This window comes from Balaenoptera borealis (assembly GCF_965194805.1).
Source record: "Balaenoptera borealis genome assembly, chromosome: 6".
In the NCBI taxonomy this organism is placed as follows: Eukaryota; Metazoa; Chordata; class Mammalia; order Artiodactyla; family Balaenopteridae; genus Balaenoptera; species Balaenoptera borealis.
The window spans coordinates 72,613,311-72,633,156 of NC_138863.1; the positions used below are offsets into that span (position 1 = coordinate 72,613,311).

General features: G+C 50.8%; 1 protein-coding gene across 6 annotated transcripts in view; it reads right to left on the reverse strand.

Annotated features, from left to right (window-relative positions):
- The window catches only part of TANC1 (tetratricopeptide repeat, ankyrin repeat and coiled-coil containing 1), a 239,500-nt gene that overhangs the window by 7,281 nt on the left and 212,373 nt on the right, over positions 1-19,846 (reverse strand). For all 6 annotated transcript variants that reach the window (XM_082395219.1, XM_082395220.1, XM_082395218.1 and 3 more), the window contains 4 exons: positions 6,448-6,581; positions 4,742-4,865; positions 4,228-4,403; positions 1,362-1,494 (listed from right to left, as the gene is read on the reverse strand). In XM_082395219.1, coding sequence (XP_082251345.1) covers positions 1,362-1,494; positions 4,228-4,403; positions 4,742-4,865; positions 6,448-6,581 — 567 coding nt within the window. The remainder of the gene's footprint in view (positions 1-1,361; positions 1,495-4,227; positions 4,404-4,741; positions 4,866-6,447; positions 6,582-19,846) is intronic.

Here is a 19,846-nt window from a genome sequence, read left to right on the forward strand (position 1 = left end):
CAGTGGGCTTGGAGCAAAGGAGCTCAATGCTTCCGTGGCCCCGTCACAGCTAAGCCCACAAACAGCAGGGAACCCAGCTGCAGAGGACACTGCGGCGTGTCCTGCAGGCCCCGCGTGACAATACAGCGAAGGGAAGGGAGCATTTGGCGGGGAGCTGCACCCCGCACAGCCTGTCACTTGGGGGGACAAGAGTACTGGGACACGCAAGCATCAGCGCAGCCACGAGCCACCCCTCCTTTCTATGGGGATTTGCTTCCCAATCATCTCTTTAGTTCCCTGCAGCGCTGTCAGGACCACGCGCAGGTGGAGGCGAGGCTTCTCAGCGTCTCTCACACTTGCTGCAGAGTCACCACCAAATCCACTCTGAGACGCCAGCTCTGGCCCTGCTGCCCTCCTCCCACCATCCCCGCCCCCGGCCTCCCTGCTCCCGCCTGTGTCTCCTTCTCTCCCGGCTGACGGCACAGCCACAACCTCTGTCTAAGCCTCTTCTGAACACGCACAGGGAGCAACGCTTAGGGGCACGGCCTCACGAGTCGGACTCAGGTTCAAGGTGACCTGCCGCTCACTATGACCTCAGGGGAGCTATTCACCATCTTCAGGCCTGGGGTTCCTCCTCTGTAACATGAGGCTTTCATCATTCCCTACTTATAGGGTAGGTGAGGATGAGATAAGTTAAAACACGAAACTGCTCGGAATAGCTCCTGATACCATGAGCTGCTTAATAACGTCATTTCACCACCTTCATCGCAGACCCCTCCCCAGAACTGCTGGCAGCCAAAGGTCTGACGTGAAACCAGAAAAGACAGTGCCGTATGGGGCGCTCTTCCCCGCACGCTGAACCCTGTGCCGAGTTCCAACCTCCTCAGAGCTCCGGCCCCTGACATTACCCTCAAGTCACCCCGTCTCGTCTCCAGTGAGTCCCGAGAACTCTCCCTCCCAGAACCTGTGCTAGGGTTGCCACTGCCCTTCCCAGCGGACTAGCGCCACCTCCCGAACAGCAGTCCTCGCGCTCGGCTGCTCATTACGACCACCCTCCAGCTCTGGCCCACCCGCCCTCGGGCCCTCCCCACAGAGGCCCCCGGAACTGCTCCCCTGTGGCTCCCACACGTCCCCAGCACCCCCAGGGCTGGGCTGGCCTTCAACACGGGCCTCTGCTTTCTGCCCACGTGGGCTGTAATGATACGAGTCTTTTACACACTCCGAATGACTGTGATTAACTGAGCCTTAGAGAAGGACAAAAAAAATCTCCACACGCCTGACATCTTACTTCTTAACCCGGGAGCAGGTGAGTACGGTCCCTTGCGTACTCTAAAATCTGAAGCTACCCTCCCTCTCGCTGGTGAGCTGCAGAGTTTACTGACCTAACTTGGCTCCTTTTCTCAGCAGTGTAATCACTACAGATGTGTTTCGACAACCGATGGCTCTGTCCAAGGGCCGCATGCCGCTGTGGTCCACGTGCTCGATCACGGCCCCCTTGTCGACCAGGTACAGCACCTGCAAAAGGGAGACACAGGCCCTGAGGGCGCGGGTAGCAGGAGCCCTCACCTGGCCCAACGCTGCAGCCGGTTTAGGAGCTGGCGGTCTTAGCTTCACTCTGGTCGCAGATGCTTCTGGCCTAACGGGATCCTAGAAGGGAAATGAAGCTGACATAGAACAGAGCAGAGGAGCTGCAATGCACAGCTCAAACCCGCTCTGCTAAAGTGATTTTGATGTTGGCAATGAGACAGGCAGGTGGATGTTCCCAGGGTGGGACGTGTGTCTGTGCACCCACAGACCACAGACAGTACACGCACGCTGTCACCTGTCTGTCTCACCCCACTTCCCAGGCCACAGAGACGAGATACTGTCAGCTTTTCATCTCCAATTACTTAGGAGGCAGACTTCTGCCATAGCTCCAACGTGCTGGCCGGTTATGGCAATGGCACTTCAGAAACACTCAGCTCCACACAGCCTGGGTACAGAAGCTGGGAAGATCAGGATCAACGGGACCCAATTATAACTCACTTTAAGGCTCAGGAAAGAGACCTGAATACGGGCACCGTAAAGATGGCAAAGACTGACTTGATGTGATAAAGTAGCTGTCACCTAGACTAAACAGAGAACAACAGGAAAAACCATGCTGGCCACTAAAATTGCTCTATTCACTGGAAAAGTCTGTAGCCTGCTTAGATTTTCATGTGGATCTGTTAGATCCTATCAGTCCACCAGCTGTTCAAAATGACACTAGAGGGATTAATATCCAGAATATATAAAGAACTCCTACAGCTCAACAACAAAAACCTCAAAAATCCAATTTAAAAATAGGCAAAGGCTGTGATAAGCCATAATGGAAAAGAATATGAAAAAGAATATATACATATATATGTGTGTGTGTGTGTGTGTGTAACTGAGTTGCTTTGCTGTATAGCAGAAATTAACACATTGTAAATCAACTATACTTCAATAAAATTTAAAAAATAGGCAAAGGATCTGAATGGATATTTTTCCAAAGGTGATATACAAATAGCCAATAAGCATGTGAGAAGATGCTCCTCATCACTAGGGATCTGCAAATCAAAACCACAACAAGCTTAACTGTTAGGATGGCTGCTATCAAAAGAAAGAACGAAACAGAACATAAGTGCTGGAGAGGGTGTGGAGAAACAGGCAGCCATGTGCACTGTTGGTGGGAACGTAAAGTGATGCACCCACTATGGATGCAGCATGGAGGTTCCTCAAAAAATTAAAAATAGAATTACTCCTCGATTGAGCAATCTTACATCTGGGTATCTATCCAAAAGAATGGATAGATCTCAAAAACTTTGCAGGCTCTCAAAGAGATATGTGCACACCCATGTTCGTAACAGCACTGTTCATAATAGCCAAGAGGTGGAAGCAACCCAAGTGCCCAATGATGGATGAATGGATTAACAAAATGTGGTAAATACATAAATGGAATATTATTCAGCCTTAAAAAAAAAGGACATCCTGACGTATGCTATAACATGGATGAACTTAGAAGACATTATGCCAAGTGAAATAAGTCAGTCACAAAACGACAATATTGTATGATTCCACTTGTATTCAGGGACCTAGAGCTGTCATTCATAGAGATGGAAAGTAGAAAGGTGGTTGCCGGGAGCAGGGGGTAATGAGGGCTTGCTGTTTAACGGGTGCAGTTTCAGTTTTACAAGACAAAAAGAGCCTGGACTTTGGCTGCACAACGATGTGAAATGTACGTAACACTACTGAACTCTTCACCTAGGAATGGTTACGATGGTAAATTTTATGTTATGTGTTTTTACCAAAATTTTTTTTAAATGACACTTAGAATGCTAAAGATCCTTCACTCTTCCCTAATGTTGATAAACTACAGGATCTGGTAATGTAACATACGCTGAAAAAGAAAAGTGTGGAGATGTGAGATTTAGTTAAATAGCTGTTTCTGAAAATCGACATTTAAGTACAGTTTATAATGTCCAGGAAATTGAAATTACTTAACTGTAACATCACTGCCTTGTAAAACCATCAGGCACAGACGTGCAGGGTGGGGATGGCTTCTGCTCCAAGGTCCACGGCCCCCAGCAATACAGCACCTGTCTGTCTAGCTAGTCCTCTCCTTAGACACACGTAACGATTCATAAACGATAATTCGCAAGGAGAAATGAACATTCCTCCAGCACCTGCTTGGTGCCTGGGATATGGACACTGACAAAGTGGTTTTTACCCTGAAAGACACCTTGTGGTTTTTAGTTTATTAAGGTTTTATCCCTTCCTCAATGAGACTTAGGCCTTGGGCAAAGAGATAAAGACAGTGCCCAAAGCATTTTCTATTATTTCCAGACAAAGCCACATCGATTTAAAAACAAACCAACTGATTATTTGATTAGTAATTTCTCACATATATAAAAGTGATTTTTAAATGATCTATACAGGCATTCTATTTATATGGAAATTGTAAGAAAATAAAACGACATATGCACGTGTGTACACATATTCACATACGTGCATGCAGCTTGTAATCATGGAATTTTAAGCCTTTAGAGTCTATTAAAATCTTTACCCCAGTTCTGGAATAGACCGCGTGCCACAGAATTAGAGGCAAACGAAAGCCACCTCACAGCACACACGTATGCCCCGGCCACACGGGGCCAGCGTCATGCACACTTGGGGATGGCTCAGCTCCCGAGTTTCCACGCGGCCCAGACGCCTGGCACAGGTGGGGAGCGTGGCCGCCGCGGTACCTACGGTCTCCGCATCGCCGTAGAAGGCGGCCAGGTCCAGGGGGCTGCGGCCGTTCTTGTCCGTCTGGTCGATCTTGGCTCCTTCCTCCACCAGGAACTGGACCACAGCCCTGTGCCCTTTCAGACAAGCCCAGCTTAATGCCGACAGACCCTCTTTGTCCAGAGAAGGAAGGGCGGCACCTGAAAGAGAAGCCCATTCACAGAATGTGAGCGTGGAAAGACAAGGCCAGAGGCAGACCCTTTCACACCCGCATGTGAAGCCGAGGGTGAAATGACCATCCCTGCTGCAGCTGAATAAAGGGTACGTGGGACGTATCCCTATTCCCTCTACTTGTGTGCAAGTTAAAAAATGTCCATGACAAGAACACTTAACAAAAAGATTTTTTTCAAAAACAAAACAAAGACAACAACAACAAAAAAACAAAAAAACTATATCAGAAAGTACTAAACGAGTCTGCCAAAGCTCTTGCCCTTGTCCATCCAAGAGAACCCCACGCGGGGGAGGGCAGTGCGGCTACCTTTCGAAAGGAGAAATTCCACGGTGCTCAAGTGCCCTTCACAAGCAGCCACCATGAGGGGCGTCCGGCCCTGCTTGTCACTTAGGTTCACGTCACAGCCACGGTCCAACAGCAACCTAACGATCTGAAAGAAACACTCGGGATTACACGCTTCCTGCTGCCCCCTAAATCACGTGCTCTCTACTCGGGACGGTTTTTCCACCTTTCAAAGTAGTAAAAGGACTCTCCTCTTTTTGAAAACCCCTGTAAGCCGTGTGATCCACGGGGCCTGTAAAATCTTTCTGCTGTATTCCTTTGAACAGACTCTTCTCCCAAATACATCTTCTCTTTAACAAGCCTAATTCATTACTATGTCTATAAAACATGCACACACAGGCAGAAGTTTAGAGGAGGGAGGATTCCAAGCACAGTCAAGTGATGACAGGACAGCCACTACGGGCACGTGGGGAGCTGAGCAGAACTAAAGGGGGCGCACGACAGCTACGGCCCCACGGCGGCGCTGACACCACGTTCCTGCAGCAGGAGGGCACGGCACCGGCAACAGATGCGACAACACTCACCCACCCCCTCCCCTCAGCAGTCTGCTTCCTGAGGCTCAGGACGGGGGGACCTTCAAAGCAGGTGATTTTTAGCAAAGCTTCCTGGAGGAGTTTCAGCCTCCAAGTTATGCCTTTAAACACTACATGGTGAGAAGGGGAAAAACAACCCAGAGAGGCGTCTCCTACAATGACCATCCTGGAGGGAACTGCTCTGTCCAGGGGGTTGTGGTCCAACCTCTCTCCCTCTGGCACCACGCTTGTTTTATTGCCACCACAGCAGAAGGTGGCATATTCCCACTGCTCTCTTGTTCTTGACACACTAACAAGTGTCTCCAGACTTCCGCATGACTTAAGGAACATGGAGAACAGGAGAGAGGACTATCAGCTAGGGCATCGCAAGGACTTGTGAGAGTGACAGGGAGTGGCCGGTACAAACCAAGCTCTTAGAAACGGGAAGGAGAAAAGCCAGAATCTCGGTGGGGCACCCTCACAGCTCCTACCAGCAGAGCCAGCAGGAATCGGAAGGGTTGCGACTCCACGCTGTAAACTTGGGTCTAGAAAATTCCTTCTATAACGGACATGATGGTGAAATCCATCTGTCTGTCTGCAGCTGTGTGTAAGCTGGTGCCGGGCATGGGGTAGATACACGGTCACTGTTTACAAAATGAAGGAATAAATGACTGAACCACTGCTATCAAGGACCCCTTGCTCCCTTAATTAAACTAAAAGCAACGATGCGTCGCTCCTTGTAAAAGAAACCAGCCTGAATCACGGTGCAGGACCAGAGGGAAAAGGCTTCCCCTCCCAAGGAGCACAACAAGGCCGCTCTTCCCCCAAGCCTGCCAGACAAGTGCGTTGCACAACCACAGCAGCCGCTGTGTTATAGCAAGTCTTCTGCTGTCGGGATGGGGTGCTCCCGCTCCACGTCCCCTCCCCGGTTACGGGGAAGCAGCTGTGGGTCTCTGACCTGGTTGCCGGCCTTGCTCCCAGTTACCAGCCAACGTGGCTGACTGAGCTAGCCTGTCAAAGGTCTGCCTTGATACAGCAGTGCTCACGGCACAAGCAGAAGCCAAGAACGTGAAGAAGACAGGGCCCAGCAGGGGAGACGGGCAGTAGCGAACTCCATCCCATTCACTGTTTCTGAAGCGCTCGGGGTCCCCCGGGTACCTGCCAATGCCCCTGGCGTGCCGCGCAGAACAACGGAGGGACGCCTCTCCTGTTAGTCCGAGACGCGGCGGCTCCACGCTCCAGCAGCAGCTCGCAGACCTCCAGCTTGCCTCGTCCTGCAGCGGCCGTCAGGGCTAGAGGGAGGTCACAGGGGAGGGGGAGTCTGTTAGCGTGACGGCCACATGGCGGTGGCTAAAGGGGGCCGCAGGTTCTCCCACACCCCTCCCACTGAGAGCAGGGGGACCACTCATCCTGCCCCCCTTGAATCTGGGTAGGCTCTGTGACACCTTTCTTTCTTTCTTTAAAAAAAATTTTTTTTTGGCTGCATCGGGTCTTAGTTGCAGCACGCAGGACCTTTCGTTGTGGCACGCGGGCTCTTTGTTGTGGCATGCCGGCTTCTCTCTAGTTGTGGCGCGTGGGTTTTCTCTCTCTAGTTGTGGCGCGCGGGCTCCAGAGCGCGTGGACTCTGTAGCTGTGGCCCGCAGGCTCCAGAGTGTGTGGGCTCTGTAGTTTGCAGCACGCAGGCTCTCTAGTTGAGGCACGTGGGCACAGTAGTTGTGGCGCGCGGGCTTAGTTGCTCTGCGGCATGTGTGATCTTAGCTCCCCGACCAGGGATTGAACCTGCGTCCCCTGAGTTGGAAGGTGGATTATTTACCACTGGACCACCAGGGAAGTCCCTCTGTGACCCCTTTGACCAACAGAACAGAGCAGAAATGATGCTGTGCCAGTGCGTGGGCCCAGGCCCTAAGGTGGGCAACTTCCACTTCCTTGGGCACTCCTTGGATCCAGCGGCCACGCTGTGAGGAAGCCCAAGCAGCCCTGAGGTGAGACCCACTGGGAGAAGCTGTGCGTGGCCAACATCCTAGCAGACAGCCAGCAACACTGTCAACTATGTGCGTGTGTGCCATCCTGGAAAGGGATCCCCAGACCCAGTCAAGCCACACCAGCTAGAGCTGTGAGAGCAGAGATGAGCCACCCCTACAAGCCTGACCCAAATGCAGATTCAGGAGCCACTAAGCGTTTGCTTTATTGTTGTCTTTTTTCACAGTAAGAGACAACGAGAATATAGGGCCACACAAACGCACAGATCAGTATTACTGTCCAGACCAGCTTCTTACCCTAAAGTCATACATTTCAATCAACAAGAACTAACGATTACTGAGGCAGTGAGAGCATATCACATCGTTCCTGCCTTCAGGGAGCTTAGAATTTCTGTAACAAGTCCAGATCCTGGGTTAAGAATGTCAACAAAGGAACAAAAGGACAATTAGACTGTGGAGGGCCTTGAGTGCCCAGGCGAACAGCGCAGTGTGATCCTGAGGCAGGGAGCTGCAGCTGGCAGCAGAGGTGCTGCGGGAAGGTCAGCCGAGGACAAAACGAGAACGGTGTGAAGGGAAAGAACGCAGGCCAAGAGTCCTCACGACACCCGCACAGCAGTGACTGCGCCCCCCCACCCCCAAGGTGTGATTCCTAATGGGGGCTGGGGAGGCAGAAAGAGGGGTTTAGTTAGAAGGGGGGCTCTGCCATGGCATGAACCACTGTCTAGAGGGAAGGACAGTGGCAGGTTGCGGGGACAGCCCCAGGCCAAGACAAAGCTCTTCAGCAGAGAAGAGGACAGGAAGGGGCGAGGGTGGGAGACACCGCAGGAGGGAGTGTCTACGACGCAGAGGGGGAAGGAGAGGGTGGAGCCTGACGCTGCAGCTCGGCTCGAGTCCCAGGGCGACTCCGTCTCTACATACAACCTCACACCTCAAACTTCTGGCTTCCTGAATAAAGTAAGCGTCCCTCCACATCAGTCCGACGTCTCAGTATGAAAACTAGGAAGACACAGGAATAGATCCTTCACAAAAGGTGAAGTCCAAAGGCCAACGAACTTATGAAAAGCGCCCAACCTCACTAGCAGTCCAAGTAATTGAGAAATGGGACCCCCTGCTGGTTGAGGACGTACACATCCTTCCACGCAGCAACCCAGGTGTAGATGGGTGCCCGGACGTGCCCCTGGAGCACACGGGGAGGCGTGCTTGTGACAGCCTGAGCTGGAGCAGCCCAGCTGGCTGTGGACAGCCGACCACAGGTCATGGTGCAAACACTGCACGGCCACCAAATAAACACCACACGGCTAAATGCAGCGCAACGGGTTCGTCTCCCAAATTTAACAGAGATTCCAAGAAGCAAAACACAGAAGAACACGCAGGGCGATAGCTCAGAACTGAGCACTGCTGGGTGGTCTCAGGACAGGCCCACAGTGGCCCCCTTTCCGAGAGGGCAGGGCCGGCTCCGCTGGGAACCCTGGGCCTCCCGGCGTCGCTGAGACGGGGAGCCAGGGGCTCAGCAAGGCAGATGTCCTGTGTCCTCTCCAGACCCCCTCTCAGGACAGACATCATGCCTACTCCAGCTCCGTCAGCCCAGCCATGGTTTAACTCCCAGGACCGCACACGCCAAAAGGATGTAAACGTGACACCTGGACCTCATCTCCCTCTCAGGGACAAAGAAGTCGCCATCCGCTTTACTGATTTTCTCAAGACAGGGCAACCAGTACAAACCACAGAAGGAGTGGAAGCTATCTCGGGTCTCGACCACAGGTGCCATTCCTATCCGTGTTACACAGACAGGCGCGTTGTCACCCATCGCACATCGACACTTGTAAATATGTTACAAATCAATACCGTAAACAGACTAGATATCGGTTTATATACTGATGCGCTGGGCTGGAGGTGGGGGCTCCCATACCCCAAACGTCTGAACATCAGTGGCCAAGTGATCCTGTCTGTCCTGGGAGCGTCTACACTAGCGGGTCCTGGTCCCGCTGCCGGGCATGCCCATCCGGTCTGTTCCTGCCACGGCGTGGATGTTGACGACTCTCACGTAACGTGGGCCGTGGGGCGCTTTTCTATACGCTGTCTGGATGGGTCTAACACCACGTCCCTGAAAGCGGGGGGTTTGTGAGATGGAAGATCTGGACGCTGAGCCACTCCCCGGGCCTGCGGCTCCTTTGCATCCTTCCTGCAATTAGGGAGCCCCTCCTCTGCCGGGAGCGGACTGTGGCACGGAGCGGGCACAGGCGCTGCAGGCGGGGACGCGGCCAGGCGCAGGCAGGACACCGTGGACGTAATAAGCTCAAGGCTCTTCCGTCTGAGGAGGCCCGAAGCAGCTGATCACCATGACATTCCAGTCTCTTTTATTTGGTAAACAGGTTTCATCCGCATTATAAGTGGAGCCTTTAAGTCAGGATTTCTGTTGCAGCTGCCACTGATTTTTTTTTTGCAACAGCACATCAAAAATGACAGCCCGGCACTAAAAATAGGGCCCTGTGTTTGAAGGAGGTGCCAGAGGAGCCAGAAGTTAGAACAGCTGACAGTCAGAGGGGAGCGCCGCCCAGGCCTGGAGATGGGGCTGGATTCCCTTCTCCCTTCCAGCCAGACTGGCTGCACTTTCGGTGATCAGCTTTCTTTTGAGATGGTAAAGCACCTATCAGCACAGGCTGGGAGTCTCACACAGCTGGCCTAAAAGGGATCACACTTCCCTAATGAGGCTCTCGCTTTCACCCGATGCCCCAAACAACAGGACCTGTGTTTTCCTTTTTCTACTCAGAGGGAATCTTTTTGGCGCCATCACTCAGGACCCCTGAGGCTAAGGGTGTATCTCAAGTTCTAGCAGCCACGAGGATTTAAGGATACCATATTCGGAAACAAGCGAGGCTGAAGAATAGTCAACCAGATGCTTAAACAAACAAAACCACAGAACTCTGCTCAGGAATTTCAGCTATTCTGCTGAAAAGGCTGTCCTCCGAGCAGAGCACCAGCCCCTAACAAGGGTCAGCGCACTCAGCCTGGCCGGAGGAGAAGGCGGTGGGGGGGGGGGGGGACAGGAGGAGAGAGCACCTGGCAGTAGGGCAAAGCCCTGGCTTCTGGCCAACAGAGTTCAGAGAGGAAGGAGAAAAAAGACTTGGTATGAAACAGGGGCTCTAAAAATCAACCTGAGTTCATGGCGCTTCTTAGGACTCAAACTGAACATAACTTCTTCTACCGCAAAATCCTCAACAAGATGGCATTTTTGTTATTAAATTCCCACGAAGGCATGTGTCATTTTCTGATTAATTTTACCTCGGCAATACTGTCTTCTGTCTTCAGAGCATGAGTATGTTTGTCGTGGCAGGTGTTCATTTTAAGAAAACCCAACTGACCCTCAACAATATGACATCCTCACTGAAAACATCAGTGAGAGATGGTTCCTGGTAAAAATGGATCATTTGCAGGAATCTTTTAAGAACTAAAGTTCTCTGGGCAAAGATGTGATTTACAAAAGCTCAGCGGCAACTTGCCTGGAACACAGTCATTCCATAAGCAGGGCTGTTTGTGATATTTTATGGCAGGTCTGTCCCTCAAACACACAGGGATGTGTTCCTGGGCCAGGCCAGCAGGCCCGGGGGCTTCAACAATGGATTGTCGACCCCTCTGCCCACATGCTTCTCTCCCGACTTACAGGAAAGGGTGACAGGTCAGAGCACACGCAGGCGGTCCCTGCTTCTGGACAGGGACCTGTTCATACACCACACGGTGATGAGCCAGCCCAGCCTCCTAGGCCCCAGCCGAGCACGTGAGGCAGAACAGTGCGCACCCGCAGAGGCGCGCTTCCTGCCGGCTCAGGTGGCCTGCCCGGGTCGTGGGCAGCGTGGCTCGGCTCTGCTTCCATACGTGTGTTCACTGGTGTCATTTATTTCCTGTCATGCTGCCTTTTCCCATCTTTTACAGAAATGGGTGGAAAATGAATAGTAATAAGCAGCAGGGTTCTCATAAATGTCATCTAGTTGCGACCAAGATGGAAACCATTAGATGCGACAAAGGCAGTGAAGACAGAACCTGGGCCGGAGAAGAACAAAGGTTAAAAAGTGCACGGGGAATGCTGGGGAATTCTCAGCTATTTTATCTAAACGCTGAAATGTAATTTGGGATTCTATGATTTTTTAAACCTCTTTGGGAATGGCAGCCCCTCGCCCTGCACTTAACAAATAACCTCTCGAGGAGTTGTCACCCCAGAGGCTAGTCGGTCTGTGTTTTGCTTTGCTGCCCTTTGGGTCTGGGCAGGGCTGCCACTCAGAGAGGCTGGTCCCAAAGGCCTCTGAATGAAAGCAGCGCCCTGTCCCCGCCCCGGGAAGTCAGGCAACACCCCCTCCCCCTCCCCCTTCTACGGACAGGGCTGAGATTTATAAAAGTCCAGTATCATAGCCTTGCTTTGTTAGGTATTTCCTTCCTGGCTGAAGGAGCGGAGGGCTTCTATTAGAAGAACAAACTCTCCAACAGCTATAAATTCTTCATCTCCGCAAAGATCTGAATCCTCAACAATGCAAAGGATAAAATAAAACACAACAAAGATTGCTCTCACTGAAAAATGCCATTGCACCGGGAGACGAACCCCCAGGAGCCTCCAGCACCCCCAGCCTTGACAGACGCCCGTGCTGGGAGGGTGACCTTACGAACAGGAAGCCGGCTCTGCCCAAAAGCTCTCTGAAGCTCACCAGTGGCTGTTTGGAACACCTTCCTTATTGTTCTGACCCTGCCTCGTCATTCTGCACTTGGCATTAAGTCTCCCAGGAGGGCCTGCAGCTGCAGGCCGGGCTGGGGTCAAGGAGAGGGAATCTCTGTGACAAGGCAACAGGCAGCAGCCAAACCACACATGAAGATGCCCCCACGAAATCAGCCCATTTCCCAGTGAACTACCTACAAAGCAAGGCAGAAACCAAATCTGAGGAACCAAGACACCCCTGGCACGTGACCAGTTCTAGAGTAAAACCAGTCAGTCTCTGTACACAGGTTAAATATGAACCTCAAATTACCAAGGAATTTTTTTATAGAAATAAAATACGTAATTGCCACTAAATGGGACTTCACACGTGACCAAAATTCTTTGCCATCCTTCAAATCCATAAAGGAATTTGCAAAGTAACTAAGATTCTGTCACTTAAGCATTCATTTCAATGCTCTATCAAGGCCAAAGGTACAGCATAAATATATTACGATAATTAATATCAACAATCAGCTCATCACAACCTTCGCAGCATATCGTATCTGTTGAACACTTAGAGCTGCCGAGCTCTGGGCAAAAGACTATGGGTGAATTCTTATTTAAGCTTGACAAGAATCCTTCCAATTAGAAGATTATGATGTCCATTTTATTGAGGTGAAGGAACTGAGTCACAACAGTTACATCATTTGCCCTGAATCATAAAGCTGATTCAGTGTCAGTTAGAAATTAAACCCAAGCAGCCGAAAGAACCTGGAGGCATGCTCTCAATCAGAATAGGAAGATCCTGATTATCAGAGAGTTTTGGTCCTGGTTCTGCCTCCCATTCACTGTGAAACCTTGATGAAACAATTAAATTTCTTTGGACCTCAACTATCTGCACCTATACCATAAGCTTATTAGTCTCTTTCAGTGATATGCTTTGTGATTCTAAGGATCCTAGGTCTTTAGAACTTTTAAAGAAGGATAAGAAAACAGTGCAATGTGAGATGACTGGACAAGATGGCAGAACAGAAGGACCTTGAGCTTACCTCTTCTCACAAGCAAAACAGGAAGATCCTGACATATTTTAATAATATACTCTGACACTTGTAAACTGCTTCCTACATGATGCTTCATGGCCCTTCAAATTCATAAATTAATTTAATATACAACTAACTTCTGGGATTTCCCTGGCAGTCCAGTGGTTAAGACTTTGCCTTCCAATGAGGGGGGTGCAGGTTTGGTCCCTGGTTGGGGAGCTAAGATCCCACATCACATGCCTTGGGGCCAAAAAACCAAAACATAAAACAGAAGCAATATTGTAACAAATTCAATAAAGACTTTAAAAATGGTCCACATCAAAAATCTTAAAAAAAAAAAATATATATATATATACACACACACACACACACACACACACACACACATACATACAACTAACTTTTACGAGGCAAGTACCACTCATCCTGGTTTTGCAGATGAGGAAAATATGGTCCAGAGAAGTTGAACAAGTCACCTAAGGTCACACAGCTAGTGGGAGGGAGGATAGGATTTGAAGTCAGGGAGTCTGGCTGGAATCTGAGTTCTTAATTCTCACACTTCTGCCCCTAAAAAGTCTCCTTTAAAAAAATATCCAACTAATCAAACAGACTATGAATGTTGTTTCAGAACAAGGATACTAGAAAACACTTTTCTTCTCCTGAAGAACTGTTATGCTTTCTCCCACAGACAGTAAGAATAATCTGTAATGACTGTGTTTCCTTCTAACTCTGGTCACACAGCATCCTAAGGCCAAAACAGTAGCTCGACCTAGTAAACATTCAGGACATTATGGCAGGAATATCCCTGCTCTTCCTCATGTCCTATTCCTGACTTTTTTCCCTTTTCTTATACGTATTAATTCAAGTAAGCCTCTTCAAATCCTTTGAGGAATAATGTGTGCTATAAATAACATAATTCAATTTAAAAACAATTTCCTAAAATATGGATGACATAAATCATGTTTCATACAGACCTTGTGCCAAAAATGCATCAGAAGATCACAGCTTTGACCAGCTGTCACTTCTGAAGTGTGCTGAGAATGCTCACATTTTGGACAGATCCTCTTACACACCAACTTATTTAAAGCATGTACAACGTGCTGCTCCTTCCTTCTTCTCTCCTCAAAGGGCTGGGCGTGGGCTGAGGAGAACAGAGTTATGGGCAGGACCCCATGTGAGGGGTCAGTGTAAAAAGGGGGGCAGTTTCGACAAAACCATCCTACACAAGTTGAGATCCAGGCTCAAAAAAAGAGAATCCAAATATCACTGCGGGAAGAATTGGAAAGAATCAAGGATGAGTTTTCCGTGGGAGAGCAGGTGAACCATGTGCAGTCCTGTTAGGAGGGAGTGACCAAAAGAACAGGCAGCCGTGTTTGTGGGTAAAGATGCTCTAAGGTACCAAAATGTAGACGAGCATGTGCCTTTATGGTGAAAGCCCAAGTTTTGTTTTTGTTTTTTTAATGAATAGGAAGGAACTCACTAGAACAAAGGCCTCTGTGTACAGCGAAAGCCTTAGGATGAAGGCGGAGCACAGGGTCCTGGTAAGCAGTCAAGCTACCAGTGCATCTACACCTGAAATGCCCCTGCGGGTTTCTACGGGCCCCCGCTCCTTGCCCCTCACCTGCCCCGTAGGACAGGGACGCACAGGTCCGCTGATTCCTGCTGGCCTCTCAGCAGAGGAAAGGTCTACAGAACACACCCACGTCAGGGGCAAACCCCAGGGGTCTGCTAGAGCAGGAAGGGGGCAGGGTGTGGACAAACCCAGTCCCTTTGGTTCTTACCCCCCACATCCTCTCTATTGTTAGGGTGACCCCATGCCCATCTCCCTCCTTCCAGAGCCTGCGCTACCCCCTCCCCCAGTACCTACATCACCCCCTTCCCCAGTGCCTACATTACTCAACTTTGTCCCTCCCTTTGCACCGTCCTGGGTTATTCCCCAGTTCCCCTCCATTCAGGGTCCAGAGCTCCCCCCTCCCATCCTCTCCAGGGTTCTGGGTTATCCACCCTTCCCCTCCCTTCCTAGGTCCTGGGCTGCCCCCTCCATCCAGGATCCTGGATCACCTCTCCCCTGCCCCCATTCTGGGTTATCCCCTCCCTCATACCCTCTAAGGTCCTGGGTTACCCTTCTTTCACGCTTTCAAAAGACAACCAAGAACTTCTACCTTGTTTAGGACTGACAGAAACCTGGATTTCCAACAATCTTACTGCACTTTCCTAAAGCAAACATTAGCAGAGGAAGGAAGGCCTGGACAAGGATTTCCCAACAGCAGTGCTGGTGAGGGGCTCGGGAGCTCCAGAAAAACCGGGTGTCTTGGGCTTCCCTGGTGGTGCAGCGGTTGAGAGTCCGCCTGCCAATGCAGGGGACACGGGTTCGAGCCCTGGTCTGGGAAGATCCCACATGCTGCGGAGCAACTGGGCCCGTGAGCCACAACTACTAAGCCTGCGCGTCTGGAGCCTGTGCTCCGCAACAAGAGAGGCCGCGACAGTGAGAGGCCCGCGCACCGCGATGAAGAGTGGCCCCCGCTCGCCGCAACTAGAGAAAGCCCTCGCGCAGAAACGAAGACCCAACACAGCCAAAAATAAATTAAAAAATCGGGTGTCTTCAGTGTACAAGAGAAGTCACTTGCTTTTCTCTACAAGATACATTTAGTAAATTCCTTCACACAAATTCTCCACATGCCCCAACAAGCAAGAGACCAATTCTTTTCTCTCCAGTCTCTCACCTGAATTCTGCCCTGAGATGTACCTAACCTGTGCGAAGGCCAAACTCAATCCAGTAAGTCTCAAGCGTTCTTTAAATTCTCACCAAACAATAGCCCTCCTCTCTCCAAAAAACCTAAGGTAAAATCTGAATAAACAAAGGGTTATTTTTAAATCAGCAACAAGGCATCCTGCCGCCTGGCATGCATGCACCGAGTTTTGGGGTGGCTTTGGGTGTGATAAGCTCTGCTGTCTGTGGTCCCTGCAATGAGAGCAGAAAGACATCTCACTGCCAGAAGGACAGGCAGAGCCCCCAGAGGGGAAACTGAAGCAGCTGTACGGAGACGAGAGGGAAACTTTTAAGACATCAAGGACAAAGTACAACTCATTACCTGGCTTCCTGGCCCCGTAAGGAAACAGATGTGAGGACCCCTCCCCCAAGCCTGGCCTGGAAATGCCCACACCCCAGCTGACAGGCTGGGCCTGAGACTCAAGTCCCATCCAGCATTCCGTGCAGAATTAGAGAAGAGTGACCTGTGATCAGCATACATGCTGGCCTAAACTGCCTGTGCGAACTATGATAATGGAGGGCCACGCAGCTAAATACTGGGGAGAAAACTTCAGCCCTTCTTAGAAAGAGAGGAAAATACGGTGTTGTTAACAGCTTTGGCAATAAAAACGTAGTGTTTCCAATGATTCAACTTCTTTGGAAAGTATTTACCAACTAAAAGAGCACGGACAACATAAAAGAACACTTGGCATGAAACATTTCCGCCAGACGTCTACCTCCCTCTGACGGGGCCTCTCAGGTCAGAAATTAGGGAAGGGCAGCCCTTGGGAGCAGTCGTATGACAGGCGGGACAGCGTCCTGTCCGTTTGTGGAGCCCACGGCTCCAGGCCTGCCGCAGACCAGCTGTGAAGCAGCGAGAAGAATTTCCAAGGAACAACAGTGTGAGGGCGCGGCACATCGGGGCAGTGGGCAGTCGGGCGGGTGACGCAGGGAGGGAGACGTTATGGACACACAGATGGGGCTGGCACGGTCCATCCTGGCCTGTCAGCCGTGCCCACACCACGTGTGGCTGCTAATAGCTGGGTGTCCCAAAAGATGTAACCCAGCACCCAGCCACACTGCTGACTGGGACGAAGGCATCTCAGCCAGCCTGGAATCCAGCAGGACGTGACCTGTGCAACGACAGACACGAAGACACCAGAGGACTGGGTCCCGACGAGCAACTGGGCTCCTTACCTCTCCCCTCCGACAACACAATTTCTCCCAAATTATTCTGCAAAGTGAGTGTCACCTACCCTAAAAGTTACCTAGCTGTGTTTTCTCTAAACCCGCTGGTCCGCTCATTCAACAGCTATGTGACAAGCACCAGGCAAGATCAATGGCTAGTGGCTACCTGGCTGGACAGCACAGAACGCAAGCATTTCCACCACCACAGAAAGTTCTACTGGACAACACGAGACCAGACACAGTGACCACACACAGAGATGAGCACAAGAGACCTGGAAAGTTCTGCCCTCCTGAAGCCCACAATTTGGGGACGACAAGCTTTCATCAAATAAGCAACACCAACAATCGAATTTATCAGTCGTAAGTACTACGAAGGGAACTGCAAGGTGACCCCAAGGGGCCGGGGCTGGGAAGGCTTTGCTTACAAGACAGGCAAACTTGCTGAAACAGAAGGGCCTTTATGCCCCTGTAAAGAGCGTGAAGTTCTGCCCAGAGACAGACAATAGGCTCACAGACTTGAGAGTGGCCTGGAGTTTGGAAGCACATTTCCTCTGACAATTCACAACACCATGAGGTCACCAGTTAAGCATTTCTGATCATTTCAGTTTGGGCAGATTCCCATCACACACTGACAAGGAAACAGTAACTCGGTTAGGTCAAGACTTGGTGGGAGCCAGTACTTGCTTGTCATGGCTGTGGAATGCCTGAAACAGAGATAACACAAAGCATCTGATGCGTTCTTGTCATGGTTCAGGCTGCCCGGAGACCATGGGATCAAGGCTGTCCGACCAAGAGTGTGAACGTCACGAGCAAAGGGTCTCGGCTGCCTCGCGGGCGGAGCTGCTTGGTGGAGATGCACCCCAAGCCCACTGCGCAGTAGCTCCGAGCTTTCTCCTTACGCCCCCCCCTCCACCTGAGTGTCACACTCCTTCAACTGCGTGAGCCCGAGGAGAAGCACTGAAGAGCTACAGGACTGATTTTTGCAGGGCTGGATCTAGACATCAAACAGACGTAAAAAGCAAATGGCTCCAAATGCTGGTGGAAAGGGAAACTTACATAAATTAGGCCCTCTGCTCTCCAAAACCAGTAGAGATACAGGCATAACTCATTTAATTGCACTTTGCAGATACTGCCTTTGCTCACTTTGTGCCTCGGTGTCATGTTTTGGTAATTCTTGCAGTATTTAAAATTTTTTCATTATTATTATATACTCGTTATGGTGATCTGTGATCTTTGATGTTATTATTGCAAAAAGATTACAACACACCGAAGGCTCAGATGATGGTGAGCATTTCTTTAGCAAGAAAGTATTTTTAAATTAAGGTATATATGTTTTTTAAAGACGTAAAGCTATTACACACTTAACAGACTACAGTACAGTGTAAACAGAACTTACATGCGCTGGGAAACCAAAGAATTTGTGAGACTCACTTTTACTGTGCCATTCACTTTATTATGGCGGTCTGGAACCAAAGTCACCATATATCGCCAAGGCACATCTGTATTCTGCAACTTTTCTTAAAACTCTGAGTTTACTGCAATAAACCCCAAAGTAAACATTGTTCCTATTTTAGATGAACGTCTTAAAAATCTACTCTATACACTGTCTTGTCTCTTTATACCTAAGGCAGGAGCCACCCCCTTTCGGGACACTGTTTGGTGACTCCAGGTCACCAGCAGGGAGACGCTCAGGGCACTGAAGGCACACAACTGAGCCTACTGCCATCACCTCCACGCGGATGGGCCTGGGTGACAGGGGGCCTCCCGTGGGGCTGCGCCCCCTGTGCTCCCTCCTCCCCGGCTGTCCGCCGTCATTATCTCTCACCGATGACCTGCTGCTTCCAGTCGGCAACAGGCACAAAAGCTCCCCCGGGATGGCAAGGGTCCCTCCGGCAGAAAAGTGGAGGAGGACTTTGTGCACCGATTTAGCGCTCCCACCTCCTGGACGGGGCGGGGAGAGGACAGATGGGCGGGTAGCTGCGCTCCAAACAGGGTGGCGTGGCACGGCACAGAAACCAACGGGCCCTTCAAAGATGGGCAGGTGAGCCAAGAACACACCCCGGAGACCCTCTCTTGGAGCCCCATCAGCTGGCATTTTAAAGCCAAGCTGTTCATAGCTAACCTACACTGAACAGACTTGTAGGAACTCACACAAGGGTCAAACAGAAATAAGGAACTGCATTATTGACACACAGCGTCTGGTTGTCCCGTCACCTGCCCACACCCCAGACACGATCACTCTTGGGATCCTACCCCCTCACTGTGGTTGGAGACAGACAAGCTCCATCCTAGAGTGTTTTAGACACCAAGCACCATTGACCACACCCAGGAAAGAGGATCAAACAAACCAGGAAGCAAAACTATCGCTTTCACTCTGAGGGTCCCTAGCAATTAGAAAGAGCGCACAGAGCAGCTGCTGGGGACCCACCAGCCGGCAGCTTGGTGAGAACAAGGACGATGAGCTGACCCATCCACTCAGGCTGTCATCCTCACCGGGGCCTTCTCTTCCAGACGGCACGTGGGGTCAGGTAATGTGGACCCTGTGTGGCCAAATCCCAAACACAGACCTCACAATCTGGGCAGTGCAGTAGACACTCGTGCAAAGCCCCATATTTGCAGATGTTTTCTCATCTAAAACCTCCTCCTCGGGCTTCCCTGGTGGCGCAGTGGTTAAGAATCCGCCTGCCAATGCAGGGGACACGGGTTCGAGCCCTGGTCCCGGAAGATCCCACATGCCGCGGAGCAACTAAGCCCGTGAGCCACAGCTACTGAGCTTGCGCTCTAGAGCCCACGAGCCACAACTACTGAGCCTGCGCTCTAGAGCCCGCGTGCCACAACTACTGAAGCCCGCGTGCCTAGAGCCCGTGCTCCGCAACAAGAGAAGCCACCACAATGAGAAGCCCGCGCACCGCAACGAAGA